Source organism: Panicum virgatum, chromosome 5N (genome assembly GCF_016808335.1).
Source record: "Panicum virgatum strain AP13 chromosome 5N, P.virgatum_v5, whole genome shotgun sequence".
NCBI lineage: Eukaryota > Viridiplantae > Streptophyta > Magnoliopsida > Poales > Poaceae > Panicum > Panicum virgatum.
In genome coordinates, this window is record NC_053149.1 from 11,359,249 (window position 1) to 11,385,513 (window position 26,265).

Genomic DNA, 26,265 nt, shown 5'->3' on the forward strand with positions numbered 1-26,265 from the left:
GAAAAAAACCCGACCCGACACGCCCGCGCAGGGTGCACGGGCCAACCCGACCCGACCCGGTGATAGGTACGGGTCGGGCGCGGGCCATCCTATGCGACCCGTGACCCGATCTTGACCCGACCCGAACCCGACCCGACCCGACGTTTGCCCAGGTCTACTCCGGACCAACCAAACCTGGAGGCTCCGACTTAAAATCCGGATATTCCGGAATTTCGGCTAACCCATTTTAAAATTATTTGAGGATGCATAAGATGGCATGATTCACCTAAATTCAAGTTTTTCAAAGTCGTACTTTAATTAAAATAATTCCCAACATAAGTCATATTATAAAAATGCAAGTTGCTTCACAAAGCATGGGTTCCACATGTATAAATAATTCAAACCTAAATTTAGATGCATTTAAATCAAGCATAAAATCTTACGAATGCTTAACAAAAGCTCATGATGTAATACTTAACATGATAATTACACTTGGGTCGTTACAGATTTAGCGACCAAAAATCTTGCGATTTTTTTCTTACCACACCACAGGATTCGATTGGAGATTCGTGCAACGTTTTCCTCTAAGATTTGCTCATCTTCTCTAGCAAAAGTTGTAGCTCCAGCGAGATCGTGCAGGTTTGGGATTAGAAATTGAGGAAATCGCGTGTAGTGATCACAAGGGAAAACATGTTTTAGTGGGGAGCACAATGGTGGTGGACGGGTTGGTGAGAGCGGCAAGATGGAGTGTGGTTAACGCAGAGGTGGGTGGCATGGCGGAAACGGAGGCAGAAGTGTGGATGGGATGCTTGTAGGAGACACGAGCACATATGCAATGTGTAGTAGCATACAAGAGGAATGCAGTGGTGGAAATAACTAGAGGCGGTTGTCAAATTTGGATAGGAATGGACGGAGGTTGAAATTTGAAAAGATGTGTGGGTGAACCAAGAGTATTGAGCAGTTTTTTAATAAAAAAAATGTCAACACAATAAAATTTTGATATGGATTTAATAAAAAAAGTCAACACAATGTGTAGTAGCATACAAGAGGAATGCAATGGTGGAAATAACCGTTCAACGATTGGGAGGGCTGGTGACCTGGTGGAAATTTGGCTTCAAATGCAGCGTGTTTTGGGCAAGCGGATATATTGGGAGTTAGTTATGGGAACGCACAGGTTGAGAAAGAATAAGAAGAGTGCACGAAAGAAGGAAGATCGACTTAATTAAGTAATATTAGCTTCCAATCCTCTGGATCAAGACTCAAAATAGGTGTTTTGCATCAAATCAACCCGGTGGACTCAGCCTTAGCTGTAAATCCATTTTCTTTAAAGCATAAATTGCAAGTCCTCGCTAGCAAGCCAAATTGGTAGCAATATGAGGTTGCCATTTATCTATAAAGCGCTTACAGGCCTGATATTCCCCAGGGGGTCCCTCGCGCGGAAACAAATATGCATTCTATGGATATAACTGCTTAAGTTTTAGTGGGGGAACGAACCTACGTGCTTATATCAAATACGGATGAATCGAGATTTCCAAATCCATTGAGATAAAGGGGAAGATCAAAAGAAGCGTCTCTTGCCAAAGAATTTGATACCCAAAAAACTGAGTGAGGAGCAAAAGCACGAGGTAGTAGTCATGGCCGAAGTACACTTGGTTGATCAGCAGGCAGGGCGCATTGGTAAGGTCATGCAGATTGTGATGCCAGCTAGCAAGGATATGGCACCCGATAGACTCATAAATGGGCCCATTTGCAAGTGATAAAAGAAATGGAATCCAGATGATAGGCTTCATCGCGCTGGTGACCCGATGGAAATTTGGCTCCAAATGCAGCGTGTTTTGGGCAAGCGGATATATTGGGAGTTAGTTTTGGGAACCGTTGGAGGCTGTTTTTATTTATTATTCTAAACTTTAGTTATTGGGAGTGGATTTTGGATACTCTTGAAGATCCTCTGCAACAGCGACGACAAATGAGGAACAAGAATGAATAATAAATTTTACACGCAATCAATACTATAATTTCAACACAGCACCTGCTCAGGAGAAGGCGTTTGTTTCTGCAGCTGATCCGATCCGACTTCAAGAACAACAATCCTAGTAATACCGTGAACAATCAACAATGGGGAGGCAGCTGCCTTCTATAGGTTCTAACGCAACAACAAACTACCATCCTAGAAGAATCAGAGCAATACTGATTAGTACTGTAGTTAGCAGGGGCATCAAGGGTTCTTTGCTTTTATTCTGAGCTTCCGTGCAATGGCGGCCACCCTGGGGTGAGCGGGCCTCCTGCCGCTGCTGTCGCCGCCGCTCTGCTCCATCTCCACCCAGTTGATCACCCGCAGCATCAGTGACTGCGGGCAGCAGCTGCTGCTCTGCTTCCGCCCGTCCCCCGTCGCCGACGCCTTGCTCTTCTTGAGCCGCCCGGTCTCCAGTGCGGCCTCCAAGAAGTCCATGAACCAGCTCCCCGCCTCGGACTGTATCTGCTTCGCCAGCTTCAGCGAGGAGCCTAGAGCAGTGGTGGTGGTGGCAGAGGGGGGAGCAGAAGAAGACGACGATCTCTTCTCGTCGCCGCCGTCGCCGCCGATCTTGTCCATGGCGAGGCACTTTCTGCTGGCACTCGAGCTCCGGCCGGTCTTGCCGCCGCCGTCGTCCTGCCTGGAATCCAACGAGCCGGGCGCGAACGACACGGACTTGGACACGCCGCCTCCACCGCCGCCGCCAATGCCTCTCCGCCGCATGACCGCCCTGTTCTGGGCTATCTCCTGCAGCACCGGCGGCGCGTCCTCGGGCTGCTCGTCGCTCGCCACGGCCGCGGCCATCGAGGTGGCCGCCTGGATCGCCTCGATGTCGGTGACGACCTGCACGGCCTCCTGGTGGAAGCTGAGAAAGCTGTCGAAGCAGGAGGCCGGCGTGTCCGGTCTCGCCGCCTCGCTCAGTTTAGAGAAGATCCTGCAATGTTGCTCAGCAACAGCAAAGGATATCGTCAGATCAAGCTCTGTGTCACCAAATTCATCCAGCACTGCACTGTACACGCGCAATCGCTACCAGATCGCCATGAGAAATCACACGTACTCGTAGATCCTAGCCACGTTGGCAGTGGCAGAGGCATTGCGTAGCGCCTCCTGAGCGGCTTTCTGCGCCCGCTCCATCTGCTCCAGGGCGTCCTAAATACTCCAGCACAAGCAACCAATTCAGACAAACATGATTCGAGTTCGTGGTCATGGTCTGCTACTTTGCTGCATCGATCGGATCGTACCTTCCCAAGTAAACTGAGCTTCCCTGGCACCGGCACGGAAGCAGCCGTCGACGATCGCTTCTTGGAAAAAGTCGCCGAGCTGCCGAGCTCATCATCGGAGGGAGGCGAGGAGGGCACTTCCTCCTTCGCCGCTCTCCTCGTCGCCCGCGAGGCTGCGCAGCTCACTGAGCTCTTCTCCCGCGCAACACACATTGCAGCTCAGTGTCAGAAATCAAGGTTGAATTGCACATCCAAAAGTAATTAAGGGCGCAATTCCGCAATTTCCACCCCCCCACCCCCACCCCAAAGAAAAAAAAATCTCGTACCGTGGGGAATGGGATCTTGGGGATCTTGGGATGCTGGTCCCTGTCGGCGACGAAGCTCTTGCTCCTGGTCAGCAGCCTTGGCAGCACGCTGCTGCTCTTCCTCACCGATGCAGAGCTCAGGGACGGCGACGCCGCGACGCGCTCCCTAACAGGCGTGACCGCGACCCCGCGCTCCCTGACAGGAGTCGCCGCGCCCACACGCTCCTTGATCGGCATCGACAAGACCGGCCGCTCTTTGACCGGCGTCTTCTCGGCATCGAAGTTGAGCGTGGTGGGCTTGATGCTGGCGTTCTGCTGGGAGCCCCAGGACCCCCTGCGCGGCGTGGCGGGCTTGGCTTTGGCGCCCGGGTCCGGCGTGCCGACGACGAGCGGGTGGCGGCCCGGGAGCAGCCTGGCGCCGACGATGACGGGGACGGGGGAGCCCGGGTCGAGGCGGTCGACGTGGACCAACTGGCCGAGGTGGAGCTTGTTGGAGAGGACGAGTTCGGCCTGCGCCAGCGGGAGCGTGACGTAGATGGAGTGCGAGGCGTCGGAGACCTTGACGTAGAACTTGCCGTGCTTGGGGAACAAGTCCTTCTCGTCAAGCTCCGCCGGCACGATGTCCGTCACCTGCAGCACCGCCGTCCGGTGCTCGCCCACGGGCTTGGCGGCGCCGGACTTCATGCCGTCCAGGAGCTTGAGGAGAACGCCGGACGACAGTGTCGTCATGTTTAAACTTTTGATGATCCGCGGCCGGGAACCTTAAACTGTCTGTGGAGATCGATTAATCAGAACTCTAGAGAGGAACTAGAAGTACAGCACATCTAGTTTCAGGCGACTGAAGAATGAATTCCCCTTGCAAAACGCTGTTCTTGGCGAAATCGAACAGGGGGGATGTTTTTTCTTGCCCCAAAGAAGAGCAAGAAATTCAGTTCGCGGTTATCGTTGATGAAGCGAAAGGGAATCAAACGGAATTGCCGATCGAATCGGATCCAAATTCGCACCGAGGAACTACAATCGTGAGGATTCGTCTGGAGGAAAAATTCCCAGGACGGAATCAATCTTTGGCATCAAGAAGAACCCAGGCAAGGCAACGAAAGACAAACCCCAAGGATCGGACCGACGGAACTGAGAAGCGATCCGAAAGCAGCGAGGAGAGATTGTGCTTACCTGGGGCGGGGGCAAGACAAGAAGGGAGCGCTCTCCCGAAGCCGGCGGAAACCAAATCGGCCGATTGATCTCCGAGAAAAATCCCAGGCGGCGCGAGCGAGTGGTGGGTCGAGTGCGATCAAGCTGGACGAGCGAGGCGAGGCAACTCTGAGCTGTTTGTCCTTGTCGCGGGTTTAGCAGCTGGGTTTGGTTGCGCCGCACTCGTCCCAACGGTAATCTACGAGGAGGGCGGAGGAGGAGCGCGAGGTGAGAGAACCAAAGGTGGGAGAGGGAGAGGGGAGATCACGTGACATTTGGAACGTTGGCGAGCCCAGCTGCCCAACGGTCGACTGGGGTTGAGTGGGGGAGCGGTCCAGGAACGGGGCTGGTTGGGTAGGGTGCGCCGCGCCCGCCGCCGCCGCCGGCTGTTGCATTTGAGAAATGACGAGGATAACCAAGCCACGTCATTCAGATTTAGGCCCATCTCAAAATGTAAAATGTAAAATTTTTGTAAATCGTTTGCATGGTGTACTAAATATAGTCGAAAAATAAATCGTATTACATAAATGGATTGTAAATCGCGAGACGAATCTAATGAGCCTAATTAGGACGTGATTAGACACTAAATTGCTACAGTAATGCTATAGTAAACATACTCTAACAATAGATTAATTAGGCTCATTAGATTCGTCTCGTAGTTTACAGATGAGATATGTAATTAGTTTTGTGATTAGTCTACATTTAATACTTCAAATGTTGAAGATTCCCTTCCAAAAATGCAAAATACAAAATAAACTAAACAAGGTCTTAGTTCATAGCAAGTAAAGTAAGATTGGATGAAAAACTTGTAGCTCGCTGGCTCCTTTAACTCAGCTTGTTAGTGGCTTGGCTCGGTTTGATGAAAAATCTTACCAAGTCAAACCAAAATTCTAGGTCAGTTCGTTAACGAGCCAACTCGAGCTGACTTGTAAGCAGCTTGCGAGCTAAAACGAGCCACTGGCTATCAGCGCTCGAACCTAAAATTAATTCGTCCCATGTCAGCCCAATACAGCCGATGCAAAAATCAGCCCCAACCACTATCAGCTCTCCAACGGTCCCTCTCGACTCTCCATCTCTGTCGCACGGCCATCCAGGCACTCGGCCAGCCCCTGCCTGCTGTGCTCGCCTCCAACACTCCCCAGTCCGACTGAGCAGGTGGCCGCCAGTCCGACAGCAGCCTTACACTGCGCCCCCCCCCCCCCCCCCCCCCCCCCACCACATCCCGTGGCTCCACGCTGCCTCCGCGCCGCGCCGTTGCCGACGGACCCGCGCGCCGCCGCTCCGACTGCCTCCGCGTCGCTACCGGCCACCCCGCTCACCGCCCTTTCCGCTTGCCTCCACGCCGTGGTCGGTGGCCCTGGCAACCTTCGCCGCGGACGTCCCATGACTCCGCGCCGCAGCGGCGGCCTCGCGCTCTGCCTGGCTTCGGTGCCGAGCCGACGGACACGCGTGTCTGGCTCCACCCCGCGCCCTTATGACGTTCTGCTCCGCCTCAGTAAGCTTAATTTGAGCTAGCTCAGGATCTAAACGAGCCCGAGCTTGACTTCTAACACGGTATGATAACGAGCCGAGCCGAGCTAGCTCGTTATCAAGCCTGAGTCGAGCCAAACCAGCTCGTTATCTAGTATTAAACCCAAGTATCTTTGATTTTTTTTAAAAACAAAGAGAGTCATAAACGATATGGCTTTTGGTTCAGAAATTCTAACTCAAACCTAAGCATAATTACGAAATACGGATAACGAGGAACTCTCGTAGCTTGACGGAAATAGGTAGCTAAGAACTGCAATCGGTGAAAGAGAAGACAAACATGAGTGTGGTCATTCTCGCGTATGATGAGTGTGGAAGTTTGTTTGGCCGGAAAAAAATCGGCTGATTTGAGCTGATTCAATAGTGTTGTGTGAGAGAATAAACTGGAACAAGCCGAATAGACAAATCGAAAAACAAAGAATACAAGTTTTCCAATTTTTGTACTCTCTTATTGATGCGGATGAAAAATCTCGCATATATGCTTTATTCAGATAAAGAACGGGAACCTGAAAAACACCCGTGATTTCTTTCCTTAACCTGCACTCCCTGAATTTTTGTGCTAAATCTGCCTTCAATAATGACTAACCACTTCAGATCTTATTGAGTTATTGTGCAATCTACACACTATTCATCAAGTAGTGGTTACATTTACATTGCATAATACATGGTGTTCAATTAGTAATGCATACATTTACAATGTATACCAATCCGATATTATTTTGTTGTCCAGTATCTTGTTTTCTTCATTGTCAGAAAGAGTTCAATCATGCCAGTCATGCGCAATGACTTTTCCCATCTTCATCCTAAGAAAGAATTGGATATTTCACAACGCGCAATGACTTTTCCCATCTTCATCCTAAGAAAGAATTGGTTTTTTCACAACATATTTAATATCAGTATATAGGCTATATGGATGCTTCTTAGGGCAATTTTCAATGAAACTCTCAAATTTAAGCATGAGAATCTCTTATCCAGATTTCAACCCCTGTTTTTTTTGCACCGGCCTTGTTTGGTTTCCCGCGCTAGAAAGTGCTAGGAAACTTTGACCGCTAATTATGGTATCAAATAAAGTCAGTTTACAAAACCAACTTTATAACCCTTGCGTTAGGAACCCTGAAGAATCTAACGAGACCTTTGACCGCGTGATTAGAGGATGGTTACTGTAGCATCACTGTAGACAATCATCGATTAATTATCATCATTAGATTCGTCGCGGAAAGTTATACCCATCCCTAAAAAAGTTTTGCAAATAGACTTTATTTACCACTTCATGCATGCGAAATTCTTTTTTTAAAAAGTGTGCATTCTAGGAATCTAGAGTAACCAAACAAGGCGAGTTGAGCTCTCTTTGTGCTTACGAGTGGCAGGGTCGGCGGCGATCCCCAGGGGCGCATGGGGCCGATGAGCTCGTAGGCGTCGCGGAGCTCATTCTCAGAGGCAAGGAAGGAGATGTTGTCGACGAACACGACACGGCTGCAGCGACAGTTGGCGGCGGCGGCGGCCGCCGCCCAGGACGTGGACATGGTGGTACTGTCCATGACTGGATAGTTCGAAGACACGACAATTTTTTTGAAACCACCCAGGAACACTGGGGAGTCACGTAAAATTTTGGACGTCCACGCCGACCGGACTCAACGCAGACGATGGTGCTCAAGTAGTCTCGGGACACGCCATACCGAAACTTACGCACACCACACCCACGCACACACGCATACAGCCTCATCACCCGGTGCGGGACGAGGGCTCGAACCCCGCCGGCAGCCTCCCATCCTCGGGAGTTACCACTGCGCCAGAGGCCCGTCCGCTAAGAAGACACGGCAATGGATGGTGCGCGGTGGGCATAGTTGGCCATGCAGCCCGAGCCCGTTGGCCCAGCACGGGGCCCGTTTTTTTGGCCCGGCCCAAGCCCGGCCCGGCCCGGTGGCCAACGGGCCCGGGCTAGCACGGCCCGAAGGAGCGAGCCGTGCTTGGGCCGCACCCCAGGCCCGAGGCACGGCACGGCACGGGCACAGCCCGCTCCAACGGTCGGCCCGGTGGCGGCCCGTTACCCCTGCCCCCCTCCCAACGGCTCCTTTCCAATTCCAGGCCCAGGCGCGCGGCCCAGCCCACGACCACCTCCGGCCCCGCCCCATATAAAAGACGACGCGGCGACCCCCCCAAACCCTAACCACTCACTCGACCTCTCTCTCCCCTCCCGCCCGCCGCACTCGCTCTCTTGTTCGTGTCTCGTCTCGGCTTTCGGCTCTCGCTCTAGATCCATCGGCCGCCGCTCGCCTCCGACCGTCCCCGGCTCCGGTGACCACGCCGACGCTCCTCCATCTCCCTCCCTCCTCGAGTCCTCGTCTCCTCCCTACTCTCCCTTCCTCTACTCTGTCCTCTCTATCTCCCCGGACTATGTGAGTTCGTGTTACTGTCCAGTCCCTCCGCCGCTCGCCGTCGATTCCAGTTTCTAATCGGTTCTGTCTCGTCTCCTTTGGGTGGCCCTCGTCCGGCACCGGGCTCCGGTAGCGCAGGTAACTCCTCGAAACCTAACCCTAACCCTAGATCTAGATCGATGGCTATCTCTCTCTGTCTCTCACTCACTCTCCTTTGTCCTCTGCACAGGTCGGTGTCCGATGCCGAGTCTTCCTCCTCTGGCCTAGACATGGCTCGGCGCCGGCCCAGTGCTCCGTTGAGGAACGGTGCTGGAAGCGAGGGTCAACCGTCCGGCCCGTCCGCGCTCGGGGTCGCAATGCCGGGGGTGGATGAGCATCCTGGCGACGACCACCTAGCGGACGAGTTGGAAATGGAGGACGACGACGACGTCCGTGAGGACGCTGCGGCGTTGTTCGGTATCGATGTCGGTGACGGCAACGTTCCGAACAACGTTATTGATGTCGATGCAGATGCCGGTGCCAGCGACGGTGGTGGAGGGGCCGCGATGGCAGCAGGGTGCGGCTCCACCGACACTCATGGTACCTCATCTTCAGGTAAACGCAAATCCAGTGTCTGGGCTGATTTCAAGGAGGTCAAGGAAAATGATGTGCGAGTTGCTGCTATCTGTAACATTTGTAGCAAGAGATTGTCTGCTAGATCTTGTTCTGGTACTGGTCATTTGATTAGGCACCAGGCTTCCTGTAGGAAAAAGGTTGATCATGCTCATAGGGTCCAGTCTAGGCTTGCTCTGAATCGTGATAGTTTCCGCAACTGGGTTTATGATCCTGCTGTTGCTCGTACTGAGTTGTGCCGGTTGATTGCTAGGCTAGACCTTCCATTAGGCATAGGTGAGACACAGGCATGGGAGGATTACATTACTCGTGCTCATAATCCTCAGTTTGTTAAGGTTTCTAGACAGACCACTACTAGAGATCTTGGTAAACTCTTTGCTGATCGACGTGATGTGCTTATGAAATCTGTGTTGCCTGCTGCTTCTTCTGTTTCTTTAACTTCAGACATTTGGTCTGGCAATGCTAAGGAGGACTATGTTAATGTGGTTGCTCATTATGTCAATTCTGATTGGGAGTTACAAAAAAGGGTTCTCGGTTTAAGGCTGATTGAGGTTAAACATTCTGGTGAAAACATTGCCGAAAGGATTGCTAGTGTGGTTGAGGAGTTTGGTTTGATTGATAAGATTTTTGCTGTCACTCTAGACAATGCTTCTTCTAATGCTAAGGCTATGGAGACTTTGGCACCTATGTTCTTTGGTTACTTGGGTTCTGATCCTGCACCTATAGCTTCTGATCCTAATAAGCGTAAGTATTGTCTTGTGCATCAACGTTGTGCATGTCATATCATTAATCTTATTGTCAAATCTGGACTGAAAAGGTTGAAACCTGTTACAGAAGATTTTAGAACTCAATTAACTTTTTAAATTCCTCTAATCAAAGAATTGCACTGTTTAAGGAATATTGTAATGCTAAAGGTGTTAGACCTAGAAAGTTTGGCTTGGACATGGATGTTAGATGGAATTCCACATACCTGATGCTTAAACATTTGATGCCACACAAGGATATCTTTTCTGTGTTCATTAACTCTCATTATGGTTCAGAATTGTTGACTAGAAATCATTGGTATGCTACTGAAAAGGTAATGGAATTTCTGGAACTCTTCTATGATTCAACTGTTGTTCTATCTGGTGTTTATTATCCCACAAGTCCACTTGTTTTGCATCATATCTTAGAAATTGCTTCTCATTTGCATGCTGCTGAAAGAGATCATAACCTTAGAACTATTGTTGCTCCAATGAAGCTTAAATTTCTTAAATATTGGGAGGACATACCACTGCTTTATTCATATGCATTCATACTTGATCCTAGAGCTAAGATGAGAGGATTCTTTAATGTGCTGGAATTACTTGCTGAAAGTATTGGATGCACTTACAGTTCATACTATGCTGATGTTAAAATTGAATTGTATAAACTGTTTACAAAATATGAGAACAAGTTTGGTGCAGCTAGATCTCAAAGGGTTGCACAGCCATCAGCTCAATCAGGTAAGAAAAAGCAGGCATGGGGAAGGATCTTTGGAGGCCGTGGTGGTTCTGGTTCAGGTGTTGTTGGTCCTCCTCCCTCTTCCACTTCATGTTCATCTTCCTCTGCTGTTAGTGAGCTCTCTGCTTACTTAGATAGTGATTGTGTCACTGCTTATGATGATGACTTTGACATACTTCTTTGGTGGCGTGACCATAAGCTAACCTATCCAATCCTATCTATAATGGCTAGAGATATCATGTCTGTTCCTGTATCTACTGTCTCTTCCGAGTCTTGTTTCAGTTTAACAGGAATGATCCTTGAAGAGCGGCGACGGCGCCTCTTGCCAGAGAACGTGGAGATGCTTACCTGCATCAAGGATTGGGAGTTAGGGGCAAGAAGAGAACAGCATGAAGCCGAGGACACAGAGCTGGAGGAAGCATTCAAGAACCTCTTTCTTGATGATGAAGGAGCTGGTGGTGGTGGGGCTGTGAGCTGAGCTGAGACTCTGAGAGTGACTGAGAGGGTTATTTTGCTGTGAGATGAGTGAGTAATCTGTGGACTCACTGTAATTTTGGGTGGCCATTTGAACTATGCCACTGTGGACTGTAATGATTAACTTAATTAAGACTTTGAGAGCTGGCTGCACTCTTTTTTCCTTTCTAGGATTTCTCACAAGGGTGAGTTTTACCTAGAAAGGTTTTTAATGAGGCAGCATTGCACATCAGCTCCTTTTTAGTTATTTCTTTGTGTTGCCTTCTCTGTTTCAGTGTTTCTTGATCTGTTCATTTGTTATCTGTTCTTGAACTCTTGGAGTCTTGAACTTGGAGTTGGAGTCCTACACTTATGTGTTTCTGTTTGTGAACTTTGAATGCCTGATTTATGAATTGGGAACTCAATTGTGAGTAGTTTGAGGTCTTTTTAGGGTACTGGGCCGTGGTCTGGCACGGCACGGCTAGTTGGCCGTGCTAAACGGGCTGGCCCGGCACGAAAAACGGCCCATAGTGTCGTGCCTGGGCCGAAGGCTAGGCACGAAGCCCGTAGCGGCACGGCACGATAGGCCCGTCGGCCCGTGACGGCCCGTCCAGTACCGGGCCGTGCCGGGCCGGGCCGGGCTGGCCCGTTGGCCATCTATAGCGGTGGGAGGAGAGGAGCACACACCCTCGGGACCAGTATGCCGGTAATGGATGACGTCAGCCACTGCTAGGATCAAAACCGCCTCTTCCGCCCCATACCAGTAGTCCAGTACTACTCCCAAATGCCTGTGTTCCCTCCCAAATGCCCTCTCGCTAAGCGCACCCGACTACTACTCCTACCAATGAAGGCGTCATGGTCGGAGCCTCAGAGGCATCCACAAGCTAGTAACTGGGAGATGCATAAGCACCACAATTGCTGTGGGAAATAGCCACATCTAGTTTTGTACATTGGCAGCGCGCGCAAACCAAATAAAAATGTGCCCGTATCTGTATGTACAAGTAATTTTGATTGATAAAAAAAATCCGAACCAAACCTGGACTAGGCTGGTTGGGCTGTGCCAAGTTGCTGTGTGAGCCCATCAATCTTTTACAACTTGATCCAATCACTTAGTTGGGCTGGGTTCCTCTCAAGGAAAAAGTTGAGTCGTGTACGATTATGCTTACATCATCTTCCTCTAGTTGGGCTACAAGCTCATCTAATGTTTGGGTTTGGAGCAATTTTGACCTATTACATACATTTCGGAGGACCGGAAAATCAACTCATCCCCTAAAAAGGGTAAAACAGCTATTTTGATTCCTCAACTTTGATGTGAGGGTCATCAAGTTCATCCTAAACTTTTACATCGGCCAATATAGTTTTTCAACTTTATTTTTTGGTCAAACTCATCCTTAACCTGATATTATACTCCATAATAATATGAGATTTATGGTAAAAGTTTTGTTTACCCTTGGCTCCTCCCTTTCTAAATTCCGCGCAGTTTATTACTACCTCTATCCCAAAATATAACAACTTTTTAACTTTTCAAAGTCAAATATTTTCATCTTTGACCAATAATATCTTAAATAGAAAAGGTTACATGTTGTCATAGTTGTTTTCATTATGAATAAACTGATATTACTTTTATGTTGTCAATTTTTATATTTTTTTTACCATCTACAGTCAAAGATTAAAATGTTTGACTTTGAAAAGTTAAAAAGTTGTTATATTTTAGAACAGAGGTAGTATTATTTAAAAATTTATTTAGCCAATGCAAATGGATCACATTTAGGAGCTTAACATCACAAGTGTTTAATTTGGAGCATACAATTTTACTTACCCATGCATCACATTGTATTGCGAACGCATGGATTGAAATTAAGGGATTGTTTGGTTTGTGGCCATCGTCTGCCATGCCACATCAGGGCTCGCCACCCCCACCCCCCAGGCACTTGTTTGGTCCGTACTTTAACTGAGGCCGCCACAGTTTTACCAGTGCAAAATCTCGCCACATGTGTGGCGGCCGTTTCTTGCACCACAGAGTGTGGCGACCCCACATCGTGTGTGGTCGGTTCGGCTACAAACCAAACAACCCCTAAAACTATATGTTGCATAACTACGCACCACCATATAAAATATTGCATAAGTTGAGCGTACAATGACAGAAATATTGGAAACTGAGGAGGGGAAGAAGGAAAAAAAGGGTGACGGGGGTGTAAACCCGGGACCTTTGACGGGCCTGACTCGTGCAGGGACGGCCCAACCAGCCTCTTGGGCCGAACACGGCGCGTCCCACCAACCCGCGTAGGCAGTTGCCTTCGCTGGTAAGCCAACACGGCTGGGAGCCCGACCTCCCGGGACACGTGGAGGCTCCCCGACCCAGCGCCTCGGGTCAGAGCCGTCCCGGACGACCCGGGCTGTGCGCTCCAAGATTGCCACCCCGCCTGACAGGCGTGCCGGTCAAGACAGGCCCCCATACAGGCTCCACGACGCCTGTTCCCCTTATCTCGCGGCGTAGACATAGGCTACAGGGCTTTCTGACAGAGGGACAGCACCGCAAGTGCAGCCCCCGCGACACTACGGGAGAGGGCGTCAATGGACGTCGCCTCCCGCGCCGTAATGATGGTTGCACCTGCGCACCACTCTATTACGCCAGTGAGCGTGACCGGATGCCCCCTGCCGGACCTCGGTAAGGCACCCCTCACCGGGCGGGCTGCCCTACGGGCAGGGGCTACGAAAGGAGGAGGTGAGGTAGCCCTATAGATAAGTGGCATAGACCCAGGCGGATAAGACCGGAGGTGATCCCCTAGCGACCATCCGAGTGACCAGGCTGTCCCGACTGGTCGAGGATGGGACAACGCTTGGACAACCCGTTGCCCAAGAAAACCAGCCAGACTCAAGCCTCCCCACTCTCGACTGATCGAGTGGGCCCCGATGACTAACAAGAACGAAGGACTCCCAGACAGGATCAAGACACAGCACTAGATATATGTAAATGGGGGCCCCACCTTGGACTATAACAGGAAAAGCCCCCACGTAGGAAAGGGTTGGACTCCTAGAGGTTCGACACTACTTGACACCGCTTGTAAGCTCCACTCAGAACTTTAAGCACCCGGGCTCGAGAGCAATAGAGTAAGAACACCACCCCCCATACTGGACGTAGGGCATTTTCGGCCCGAACCAGTCTAAATCCTCGAGTCTTTCCGTGCTAGACCATATCCGATCAAGCGCATAACAAACGAGCAATCGAGTAGTTTAGTAGTCGCCCATTTCCCGCAGCGCTAGTTTGGCACCGTCCGTGGGGAGCGCTTTGTGCGTTCACGGCTTTGGCGATCGGATGGTTTCGATCACTCCATTCGCCGCCCCGGCGGCGAGCCGCGGTGAGATGATCTGCTTCGGCTCCCTGGAGTTTCCCGCGATCCCCCGCGACGGATCATGGGTGCCTCCACCATTCCCACCTTCCCAGACCTTCCACTTCGGGAGTATGGAGTTCGTCACCGACCAGCTCGGTGCACTGTGCCTCCACGAGGAGGAAGTCGCCCCAACGACCACAGAGGAGTCCGCTCCTCCTCCTAAACTTCACAAACTGAAGCGCCGGCGATCGATCCGCTGGCTCATCAGGAAGCGCAAATCGTCACAGCCAACCCGTGCGGTGCTCCGCCGCATCGCGCTCATGATGGCCTCCAACCCCGCTGTCGAGGACGTCAACTTGGTCCTCTTCTCCATGGCCAACGTCTCTCAGCAGCTCGCGGGCGGACCTCCGCTCCCGACACCCCGTTCATTCTCGGAGTGGCTCCCATTCGGCTTGCGCAACTCCGCGAGCGTCTATGCTCAGGAGATGCACAAGGCCGCCCAAGGACGCCAACCCACGACCCAGTTCATGGGCATGACGGGAAGATACCCAGACTCCGTCCACGATCTCTTGTGCTACGAGGATCCCCTGAGCGATTCCTCCAGCACAGGAGACAACAACCTGGAGTGGACATCCGCGCCGCCTCGTGTGTGCGCCATGGCCAACGCCCCCGTCATCGACCCACCGCCGGAGGGGGTGCCATCCCAGCAGACGCACACTCCCTCGGACCACCGCGAATGAGCACTCGCCAATGCGCAGGCGCACGGCAAGGATCTTCGTCTTCGGCGGCAACGCATACCTCCACCCGTGGACCAGCCTCCGCGGGCTCCCTCCGGGTCAAAAGTGGTGAATCCCGCAAGCTCCGCACGTCAACGCGCGCGCAGAGTCAATAGCGACATCATAAACGACGCCCGCGTGCAACTCCCACAAGAGTTTCGCGCGGGCCAGAACATCGCCGCGGCCGCGATCCTCCTGCAGACACTGCCTGAGCCAGAGGATCCGGCCCAGAGGGTTCTTCACCGCCAGGTAAGAAACCTGGTGGAACTCACCGCCGTCCAGCTGGCGGACAGCTCCTCACTGCACCACCGACAGGCCGCCGCCTCGTGCCCCGCCGGCGGCGCGGGTCACCGCGGGCGGGAACTATCCGAAGTATAGCTCTCCCCACCGGCGCAGCAGGCCAACGCGGGCAGTGCGACACCCCTGGCGGCATCCGCTCCTCTCCCGCCGAGGCCGCCAATCCACGGCCGCGTCGGCCCCAACTACGACGCCCGCAGCGTGATCCAAGGCCGGCAGCAGGCGAGGCACCACGCCGACATCGACCGCGCGGCCTCTCGAGCAGAAGACGCGAGGGCGTACGCGCCCAACCCGGAACGCTCACTGCTCCGGCGCGGGGGACGCCCCTGCGACCCCGACGTGGATTGCGACGGGAGCCCGAGCCCGGACCCCACCGGACCGAGGGCCTTCTCCAAGGCGATCCGTGGGGCGCCCTTCCCCTAGCATTTTCGGCTGCCGGCGAATGTCGTGAAGTATACCGGGGACACAAACCTCGGTGTGTGGCTGGAACATTACCGGCTCGCATGCCGGGCCGGAGGAGCGAATGACGACCGCTTCGTCATCCAGTATCTCCTAATCTGCCTGGGAGAGAACGTCCGCGCCTGGCTGTAGTTCTTGCCTGCCGACTCCATCGGCGACAGGGCAGACCTCCGGAAGGTGTTCATCAGCAACTTTCAGGGCACATACGTGTGCCCTGGCAATCCTTGGGACCTCAAGAACTGCCAGCAGGAGCCCGGCGAGTCCCTGCGCGACTACATCCGACGCTTCTCCAAGCAATGCAACTCGCTCCCCGGCGTCGTCGACACCGACATCATCAGCGCGTTCCTCAGCGGGACGCACTGCAAAACCCTAGTCCACAAACTGGGTTGCCAGAAGCCGCGCACCACGCACGAGCTCTTGGACATCGCCACCAACCACGCCTCCGGCGAGGAGGCGGTCGGGGCCGTCTTTGAGCGGGACCAGCACGCTGCAAAGGCGAAACGTCACGACCCTGCAGGCCTTCCTCAAGTCGCGACGACAGGAAGAGCAAGAAGAATCGCCGCCCTCCCACCGCCGGCGAGGTGGCGGCGACCGACCGCCAAGATAAGCGCCCTCCTAGAAACGATCACTTCAACCAGCTCCTGGAGAAGCCATGCACCAACCATGGCTATCCGGTGAATCACAAGCTCAAGGATTGTGGCATGATGAAGCGCCTCCTTCGCAGGACAGCCGAGTCCGACGGAGACGGCCGCGACAAGCAGCCCGATGCAGACCAAGACAAGGAGAAACCGGCGGAGGGATCGTTCCCGAAGGTGGACCGATGCCTGGTCATCATCGGCGGCCTGGAGGACGAATGCTCCAGGCGATAGCAGAAGGTGCGGCTTCACGATGTATGTGCCGCCGCGAGCGCTATCCCTAGAAAGTTGAAATGGGCGTCCACGCCCATCATTTTCGATCAGGACGGCCACCCGGCTAGCATCCCTCGACCTGGAAGCTATCCTCTCGTCGTCGACCCCGTTGTCAGCAACATGCGCCTGTCCAAGGTGCTGATGGACGGGGGCAGCAGCCTCAACATCCTGTACATCGACACCCTGGAAAAAATGGGGATCCCGCGAGCCTGCTTGCGGGCCTCTCTTTTCCCCTTCTACGGCATTCTGCCGGGCATGATGGCGTACCCGGTCGGCAACCTCGACTTGCCTATCACATTCGGCAACAAAGCCAACTACCGCACCGAGACTCTCACATTCGAGGTGGTAGACTGGAAGGGGGCGTACCACACCATTCTTGGGCGCCCCGCCTACGCCAAGTTCATGGCGGTGCCCAACTACACCTACCTCAAGCTCAAGCTACCAGGCCCAAACGGGGTCATCATGGTGAGCGGCTCCTTCGAGCATGCCTACGTCAGCAGCCGCGAGTACTTCGATCTCGCCACCACTGCAGCGAACTCAGCGGAGCTCGGCCAGTTTCGCGCCGCAACTCCCGAATGCCGTCCTAACCCTGACAAGCCCAGCCAGGCACCGACCTTTGTCTCCACCGACGAGACCAAGTCGGTCGTGGTCGACGAGGCCGATCCTACCAAGACGGTGCGGGTCTGCTCCCAGCTGTCGGCCAAATAGAAACTCACGCTCGTCGACTTCCTCCGCGCCAACATGGACACTTTTGTCTGGAAGCCGTCCGACATGCCGGGCATCCCAAGGAAGGTCGCCGAGCACGAGCTCCGCATTTTGCCGGGATCCAAGCCCGTCCAGCAATGCCTACGCCACTTCGACGACGAGAGGAATAGGGCCATAGGAGAGGAAATAGCTAAACTGTTAGCTGCTGGCTTCATAAAAGAAGTCTACCACTCCTAGCTCTCTAACCCAGTCCTTGTAAAGAAGACAACTGGTCAATGGAGGATGTATGTTGATTACACTGGCCTGAACAAGGCTTACCCCAAGGACCCTTTTTCTTTGCCTAGAATAGATTAGATAATCGACTCCACCTCTGGATGCGAGATCTTATCTTTTCTAGACGCTTACTCGGGCTATCGCCAGATAGCGATGAAGGAATCCGACCAGCTCGCGACATCCTTCGTCACGCCGTTCGGTTCATACTGCTACGTGTCGACGCCGTTCGGACTCAAGAATGTAGGAGCAACATACCAGCGATGCATGCAAGCCTGCTTCTCTGACCAGATTAATCCGCCGACCGATCCCGACCGGCCGGATCCGCCATGGGCGACGGTCGCGGTCTACGTGCATGACATCGTCATAAAGACGCCGTGCATGGACGACCTAGTCACCACCCTGAGCGCCACATTTGCAAACCTCAAGAGGTTCAACATCAAATTGAACCCTGAGAAATGCACGTTCGGTGTGCCTAAGGGCAAACTCCTCGGGTACATGGTGTCCAAGCGTGGCATCGAGGCCAACCACGACAAAATCGCGGCCATCACCAACATGGACCCTATCCGTGGCATTAAGGGCGTCCAGAGGCTAATCGGGTGCTTAGCAGCGCTCAGTCGGTTCATTGCCCGACTGGGAGAGCGAGGCCTGCCGCTGTACAAACTCCTCAAGAAGTCCGACACCTTTGTCTAGACGGAGGAGGCTCAGGTGGCCCTCGACCACCTCAAGACCTTCTTGTCCTCTCCCCCAGTACTCGTCACACCTGATCCGTGTGAACCCCTTTTGCTTTACCTGGCAGCCACCAACCATGTGGTCAGCGCCGCTCTGGTAGTAGAAAGGGAGGAGCCGGGACACGCCCTCAAAGTCCAACACCCCGTGTACTTCGTTAGCGAGGTACTGACTGACACCAAGTCACGGTACCCGCAGACACAGAAACTCCTCTACGCCATCATCATGGCGGCCAAGAAGCTGCAACACTACTTCACCGAGCATGAGGTCTCAGTCGTCACCTCATTCCCACTCGGAGAGGTGGTTCGCAACCACGACGCTGTGGGGCGGATTTCCAAATGGGTGGTCGAGCTAATGGTCTATGACGTCAAGTTCATACCACGCACGGTGATAAAGTCTCAGGCCCTAGTCGACTTCATCGCCGAGTGGACTGAAATTCGGGCTCCGACCCCAGAAATCTCTCATGAGTACAGGACCCTCTACTTTGATGGGTCGGTCATGGGACCCGGCACGGGGGCCGGGGTCGTCCTAGTCTCCCCAGAGGGAGGCAAGTTCCAGTACGCGGTCCGCCTCCACTTCCCCGCATCCAACAACATCGCATAATATGAGGCGCTCATCATCGGCCTCCGCATAGCCATCGACATCGGGGCAACCCGCCTATACGTCTACGGAGACTCCAAGCTAGTAATCGACCAAGTCATAAAGAACTCCAACTGCGAGAGCCCTCTCATGGATGCATATTGCCAAGAAGTCCGCAAGTTAGAAGGGAAATTCCGAGGTCTGGAGCTCCACCACATCCCACGGAAGCAAAACCCTGTTGCAGACGCTCTCGCAAAGATGGCCGCCGAGCACAAGCCGGCGCCCAACGGTGTTTTCGTCAACGACTTAAACGCGCCATCGGTGCGAGAAAAGTCACCGACCGTAGACAAGACACGAGCAGAGGAAACAGAGCATGCAGAGAAAACAGAGCACGCACCCTCCGACCCAGCCCTCGACCAGACACCCGGGGGCCCAATTTGCCTGGCTACAGGCCAATCTGACTCAAGCCATGTAAACAACACAGATTGGAGGGCCGACCTACTAGCTTATCTCCCCAATGAGGTCCTCCCTGAGGAACGCAACGCAGCTCGCCGGATCACCCGACGAGCCAAAACATTCGCCGTAATCGACGGCGAGCTCTACAAATGCAGCCTGTCTGAAACTGGCATTCTCATGAAGTGCGTTCCCATTGCCCAGGGCAAGGAACTTCTTCTTGAGATACACACCAGAATCTATGGACACCATGCTGCACCGCGCTCCCTGGTCGGAAAAGCTTTCCGACAAGGATTCTACTGGCCAACGGCACTGCGCAACACGGAGGAAATCATCCGCGCATGCAAAGGCTGCCAGTTCTACGCGAAACATACCCACTTGCTAGCTCAGGCCCTTCAGACCATTCCCATAACATGGCCATTCGTCGTGTGGGGTTTAGACAAGGTCGGGACACTGAAGAAGGCACCAGGAGGGTTCACCCACCTACTTGTCGCAATCGACAAGTTCACCAAATGGATAGAGGCCAAGCCGATCACCACAATCGACTCCAAGGAGGCCGTCAAGTTCTTTTTGGACATCGTTTACAGGTTCGGCGTGCCCAATTCCATCAATACCGACAACGGAACCAACTTCACGAGCCACTTCTTCTAAGAATTTGCGGAAGTCTACGGGATCCGGATCGATTGGGCATCGGTCGGACACCCACGCACAAACGGGCAAGTCGAGAGAGCCAACGGCCTAATCCTCCAAGGGCTCAAACCGCGAATTTTCTACATGCTCAAAAAATTCGCGGGTCGTTGGGTGGAAGAACTGTCGGCAGTACTCTGGAGCTTGTGAACTACGCCTAACCGGTCAACGGGGCTCACACCTTTCTTCCTAACATACGGTTCTGTGGCCATCCTACCTTCTGACATGGACTACAACGCCCCGAGAGTCAAAGCATTTGACCCAGAAACAGCAGCCGACGCCCAGAGGGATGCCATGGAAATTTTGGAGGAAGCAAGGTTAGCAACGTTACACCGATCAGCCCGTTACCAACAAACTTTGCGCAGGTACCACAAGAGGCGTATACGGGAGAGGACGCTGCAAGTCGGAGATCTGGTCTTGCGACGAGTCATGTCAATGAAGGACAAGCACAAGCTCTCGCCGCCATGGGAAGGATCCTACAGCATCGCAGAGGTGATACGGCCAGGCACCTACAAGTTAAAAGACTCCGACGGTAACATACTGACCAACTCCTAGAACATAGAATAGCTACGGCGCTTTTTCCCGTAAGAGCACCAGCGGCTCAGCCCAGTGCCCCGACCCACCCACTTCCGGCTTGAGGCACTCGGGGGGCCCGACACCTGTCGATTTTTTCTTCTCCCCGCACAGCACAGTGCACTCAGCCGGCGTCCCAACCCGGCCGCTCCCGGTTCGGAATCGCTGGGGGGCCGGACACCTGCATTTTATCTTTTCGCAGTACACATGCTCTCTGGTTTCCAGCACCCCGACCAAACGCATTTGGCTCGGAGCGCTCGAGGGCCAGACCATGGTCATCGACCATCCTACTTTCTGTTGCTTTTTTCGCCTCTACAGCCCCTTGGCCTAAGCACTCTCAGGCCAAGGCACTCGGGGGCGTCACTGGGATAGACTGCGCAGCACACACACACCGTTTTCTCTTGCCACACAACACACGGCTTTTTTCTTTCAGCTCGCATTTTTTCCATCCTACTCAAACGCTTTTCCCGAACTACCCGATCAATCGGATCCGTGTAACGGTCTACGGCGACTAGCGATTGATGCCTCTGGGCCAGCTCTTGGTTACACGTCGCAGCCTACGATCAGTACGCAGTTCCGAGAGAAAGGAATGCAAAGGGCAAAAACATTCACGAGCAAGTGGAAAAGCGAATGGTAGAACTCCTTTCAGAAAAACAAATTCTTTACTTTGCCCATGAAGCGCAAGACGTTTTCTCCCTCACCAGCAATCCTACATAAAATGAAAACTAATACAAATTTGTTTATCTTTGCAATGGCGGATCCACACTCGATGAAGGAGCGGCAGATCCACCAATCGACAACTTGTCCGCCATGGCTTCGGCGCTCCCACCGTCACATCTAATTCCCGCTCCGCAGGCCGGACGTTCCTTACCGCTGCGAAGGTCAGACCCCGCGCGATCTTGCCGGCGATGGGCTCTAGCTTCCTGGCCACCACAAGCGCGTCGCCGTACAGCCGCCCGGCAGAGAGATCGTCTTCAAGACCCGCCAGATCCAACTCTGGATGCCATAGTACCACGGCGCTCAACGCAGTCGAAGCCCCGTGGTAAGCCGCTATGGCCGTTAACGCGGACAATTCCTTGGGGACCTTCTGTAGATCAAACTGCATAGGGCTCGACGGTGGGGAGCCAAGGACACAGTGTAGCGAAAATGGCACCATATTTCAATATAATATTTTAGTGATTGATATAGACAACACAACACTTGAACTAATATGATTGTTAAGATGACCATTCTCAGGCTTTTAGGTTTTCAAGTGATGACAAAGATAAGATAGGCGTAGCTAGTCCCGAAGGGCCGCACCTACGGTGGTTCCACTAACCGATTAGCGGATGGGGGGTCGAGGGGGAGCCGCCCCTCGCGGGTCTCAGGGCAGCGCCCTGAAACCTCTTCGGTCCAAAGGACAAGAATTGAAGAGACCGTGAAGAAATCCAAGTCGAAAAGATCAAAGCGAAGACAATTTGCTATCACCGGTTAAACCAATAATGAGCAAATTGCACTCATCGGTGCAATGAACACAGAAGCTGCGAGCTAGGGTTTGGCACCGATTTAACCAGCGTTGGGTGTTTTACACTCACCGGTGTAATGGACTTGGAGGCCAAAGAAGCAGCAGGAGCTTTATAGGCACCGGTTAAACCGGCGATGAAGGCAAAGTGAACGTCGGTGTAATTGTCCAGAGAGTTAGTTTTTCAGGAATCTTGGGACAGTTACATTCACCAGTTAAACCGACGATACGTCGGTTAATTGCCCGTACAACTAATGACTAGTTTCTCAAGTGGACAGATTACATTCACCGGTTGAACCGACGATGGCTATTGGAGGGGCGTCGGATTAACCGGCGTTACGAGCTTTTTGTCAGCTTTCCTCCAACGGCTAATTTGGGGTTTTGGGCTATATATATGCCACCCCACGCCTTTTTGGTGTGTGCTGGAGTTGCTAAAGCCTACTACACTTGAAGAACACCTCCAACCACCATAGAGCATCATTGTACATCATATATGCTTAAGCACACTTGTGAGAGTGCTTAGCACTTGTTTTAGGCTTAGCTCTTGAGAGAGCAAGCTTGAGAGAAGACTTACTGCGGCAAGCAATCATTGTACTCGTCGTGTGACCCACCGACTTGGTGTGGAGAGGCAACGTCACTTTATGCGGGGAAGGAGACCCCTCTTGGTGAGAAGCTCCAATAGTGAAGACGATGCCATTGGTGACGCCTTGAGAGAGACGGTGGCGGTGGCCTTGTCTTTGTGACTTGGTGCCACTTAGCCTTTGCTTGCCGTAAGCCTTGGTGGTGAATGCAAGACGGTGATCAAGCGAAGAGACTTGGCATCACACTTGTTCTTGTTGGATAAGTGGCCATGGACGTAGGGAGGGACTTGGTGTCCTAACTGAACCACGTTAAATCGTGTGTCTTGGTGTCTTCACGGGAGTTTGCATATTCTCTCCCTCTCCTCTTTACTTACCGTATTACGTTTCCGCATTTACTCTATCTTGTGTGACTTTACTTTCCTAGTTAGTTTGATTAGGATTGGCTATAGGTTGCAAGTCTTTTAGGGGTAAGTAGATAGTAGCATAGATAAACCTTAGTCATAACTAGCATGTGTAGGATGTGTTAGGTTTATATTATGCAAATAGATTGAGCCCTAGGTTAGAAAGCGATTAACGACCCTATTCACCCCCTCCCCCTCTAGGGTCGGACACCCCGGTGATCCTTACACACATGAGCAAACCTCTCGCGCCGATGATCGCAATCGATCAAACTCACGGCGCAGGGCCCGGTTCCGAGTAGCCATCTCTGAACGGGATATCACAAACGCTGTGAGGTCGCGTTGCAAACATGATCAAAAGAAAGGAGTGCAAGTAAAATTACCATCCAATGCTCCCTCCATTGCTTGGCGACCCATCTCTTGGTTCGCCAGGTCGGCCTCCGTGCGAGCACGACGGGCCCGCTCCTCCTCCAACCGGGTTTCTACAGCCGCGAGGTTACGACGATACTCCTGGGCGTCTGAGGCACGCGCGGTCTCTACAAAGTGCAACCGCTCTGCAAGATCACGGCGCGCTGCCTCACCCATCACCTCACGACCATGCTCCTCCCGCAAGAAGGACGATTTCCTTTTGTGAGATCTTCTCCAGCACCTGGAAGACGAAGGGAAGTCACAAGAGAACACTTACAGGCAGGAAGGGCAGACCCGATGGAAAAAGTCTTACCCCCAACGGCGGGAGGCAAGCCAGAGGTAACAAGCTTCTCAGCCGATTCCACCTCTTCCAGCAGCAAAGCAATGCGGCTCTTGGCGGAAGCAAGCACCTCCTGAGCTTCGAGGCCCTGCCGACCCACGTGTCGCCAGAGCTTATCCTCCCGGGAATCATCCAGCACAAACCGCGTATCACCGGCATCGTTGCGCGATGGCCACCCTAGCAGCCCGTGCGGCGAACAATAGGGAACCAGGGAGCCTTCCGTCGGTGGTGGCTCTACCAGCGCAGCGGTCTCCCCCGCAGGCAGCGAGAGGAGAGGACCCTCGTCGGGAACACCCTCACGGCTCGCAGAAAACGGCACGAACACCGTCGCCACGCCGGCCAATGAGAAAACAGGGCCTGGTATTGCCACTATTACCATCTATGACGAGGACGTCCCCGAAGGTGCGCTCCCCTCCCGACGACGGGCGAGCAAAATCGCCAGCGAAGGATGCTCAGTCCATTCCACCGGGCCAGCCAGCGGCTGGAACCCAGTCGAAACCCTGCATTACAGGAACAAGCGGGTGCGTCATCAAAAAGCTGCCTCTCCAGAACAAAGGAGGAGATGTAGCACTCACGTTCTCGTATCAATCCTCGTCGGGATGGTTTCGGACGATGATATGGGAAGCGGGCGTGATGTGACGGCCATCGCAATAGGTGACGGCGGCCCGTCAGCCCCTCCGCGGCCTGAGGAGAGGACGCAATCGCCATCCCGGAGTTCGTCGCCAACAATCTCTGGCGCGCCCGAACCATCGCCCCAAAGACGTTTCGCCGGCTCAGACTCCACATCGTCGCGGCGCGCTTAAGGGCCCCAGATACGCTCATCTCACCTGGGGACCCATCAAAGCCGGAATCCTCGCCCCCAAGCGGCTCCGACATCCTCTCCTCCTCCCCATCGGAGCCGGACTCTGGATACTCCAGGGCCCGGGTGTCAATCAAATCTTGAGCCTCTGCGGGGTCCATCCCCCCACGAATAACTTGGCGACCTCCTTCTGATGGTTTTCATGTTCCCGGGCACAGAGCGCTTTCCTCCTCTTCCCGTCCGTGGCCTTCCTCTGTTGTTCGGCTTGACGGGCAGCCCCTTCCGGCCCCTTGTTGCGGAGAGGAAGGGATTTGGGCTTGCCAAGACCCTGTGACTACGAACGAGGGTATGACAGACAGAGACGGAAAGATACCGAAAAAGGGAGAAAAATTAAAGATGAAACGAATGCTTACCAGGTTAGGGGGCGACCCCGACCAAAAAGGAGATGACCCGCCGATAAAGCGGCGGGTCTCCCCTGCTATCATGCCTTCGAGCCACCTCCACAGCCCGGAGCTGTCGAGGTCTTGCAGCTCTTCTCGTGGCTCGTGGTGCTCGTAATCCCACATCTTCCTCCGCGATGCAGAGAGAATGCGCACTCTGAGGAAGAAGATGGTGGCGAAAACACAGGCACCATCCAGACTGCGCGCCACCAAGCCCTTCAGCACCTCCTCAATCGCTTCCATGTGATTCTTCCTCCTCCGGGAGGCTCCCCAGGTCCAACTATCTTGCCTCTCCGGGGCGTTCTTGGTAAATGCCGGGAACGCCTCCTCTCTGCCGGATGGATTCTGGATATAGAACCACTCATCGTGCCATCCCCGGTTGTTGTCCATAGGAGTGTAGCGGGGATACCAGGCCTTCCTAGGTTTCCGCTGAAGGCCGAAACTGCCGACGGGCGCGATTGTCGCCTCTGAGCGCGACGCGCCGGCTTCACGCCTCAGCGTGACCGGGCGGCAGACGAACACCTCCCGGAATAGATTCACATGCGGATCTATCCCAAGGAACGCCTCACACCCGTCACGAAACCCGTGATGTGCAACATCCCGGTGGGGGTTAAGATGATGTAACTCGGTTTTCCACTCCTCCAGTAGGCCCAGCAAGAAAGGATGGGCAGGATGCCCGAGACCCCGCGCGTAGAAGATGTAGAAGGAGACCACCTCGTCAGGGCGCAGATGGGGACTAACCTCTTCGGGCAGCGGCGCCCTCCAGTGAACCACGCCCCTCAGGGGAATCGACCCGTCCGTGGCCAGCTTCTCGAGCTGGGCCTCGGTCATGAAAGACGGCCTCCACAGCGATATCACCACGCCTGGGCTTCGACAGG

At 53.5% G+C, this 26,265-nt stretch overlaps 2 protein-coding genes across 2 annotated transcripts; one reads left to right on the forward strand and one right to left on the reverse strand.

Moving 5' to 3' along the window:
- Positions 1-1,966: 1,966 nt before the first annotated feature.
- On the reverse strand, positions 1,967-4,992 carry LOC120676617. Its single transcript, XM_039957932.1, has 5 exons — positions 4,686-4,992; positions 3,537-4,286; positions 3,232-3,402; positions 3,048-3,139; positions 1,967-2,924 (listed from the first exon to the last, which is right to left on the reverse strand). Exons 2-5 carry the CDS (start codon positions 4,242-4,244, stop codon positions 2,195-2,197), a joined length of 1,701 nt encoding a protein of 566 aa, XP_039813866.1. The 5' UTR covers positions 4,245-4,286; positions 4,686-4,992; the 3' UTR covers positions 1,967-2,194.
- A 5,168-nt stretch (positions 4,993-10,160) lies between these two features.
- LOC120674552 (zinc finger BED domain-containing protein RICESLEEPER 2-like) lies at positions 10,161-11,177 on the forward strand. Its single transcript, XM_039955717.1, has one exon. It carries the CDS (start codon positions 10,161-10,163, stop codon positions 11,175-11,177), a length of 1,017 nt encoding a protein of 338 aa, XP_039811651.1.
- Positions 11,178-26,265: the final 15,088 nt, after the last annotated feature.

Bases quoted from the DNA above. Each gene is read 5' to 3' on its own strand.
- LOC120674552 (XM_039955717.1), top strand. From the start codon at position 10,161: ATGGATGTTAGATGGAATTCCACATACCTGATGCTTAAACATTTGATG.
- LOC120676617 (XM_039957932.1), bottom strand. From the start codon at position 4,244: ATGACGACACTGTCGTCCGGCGTTCTCCTCAAGCTCCTGGACGGCATG. The intron at 3,140-3,231 runs GTACGATCCGAT...TGGAGTATTTAG, and splicing joins AGCTCAGTTTACTTGGGAAG to GACGCCCTGGAGCAGATGGA. The intron at 2,925-3,047 runs GTACGTGTGATT...GCAACATTGCAG, and splicing joins AACGTGGCTAGGATCTACGA to GATCTTCTCTAAACTGAGCG.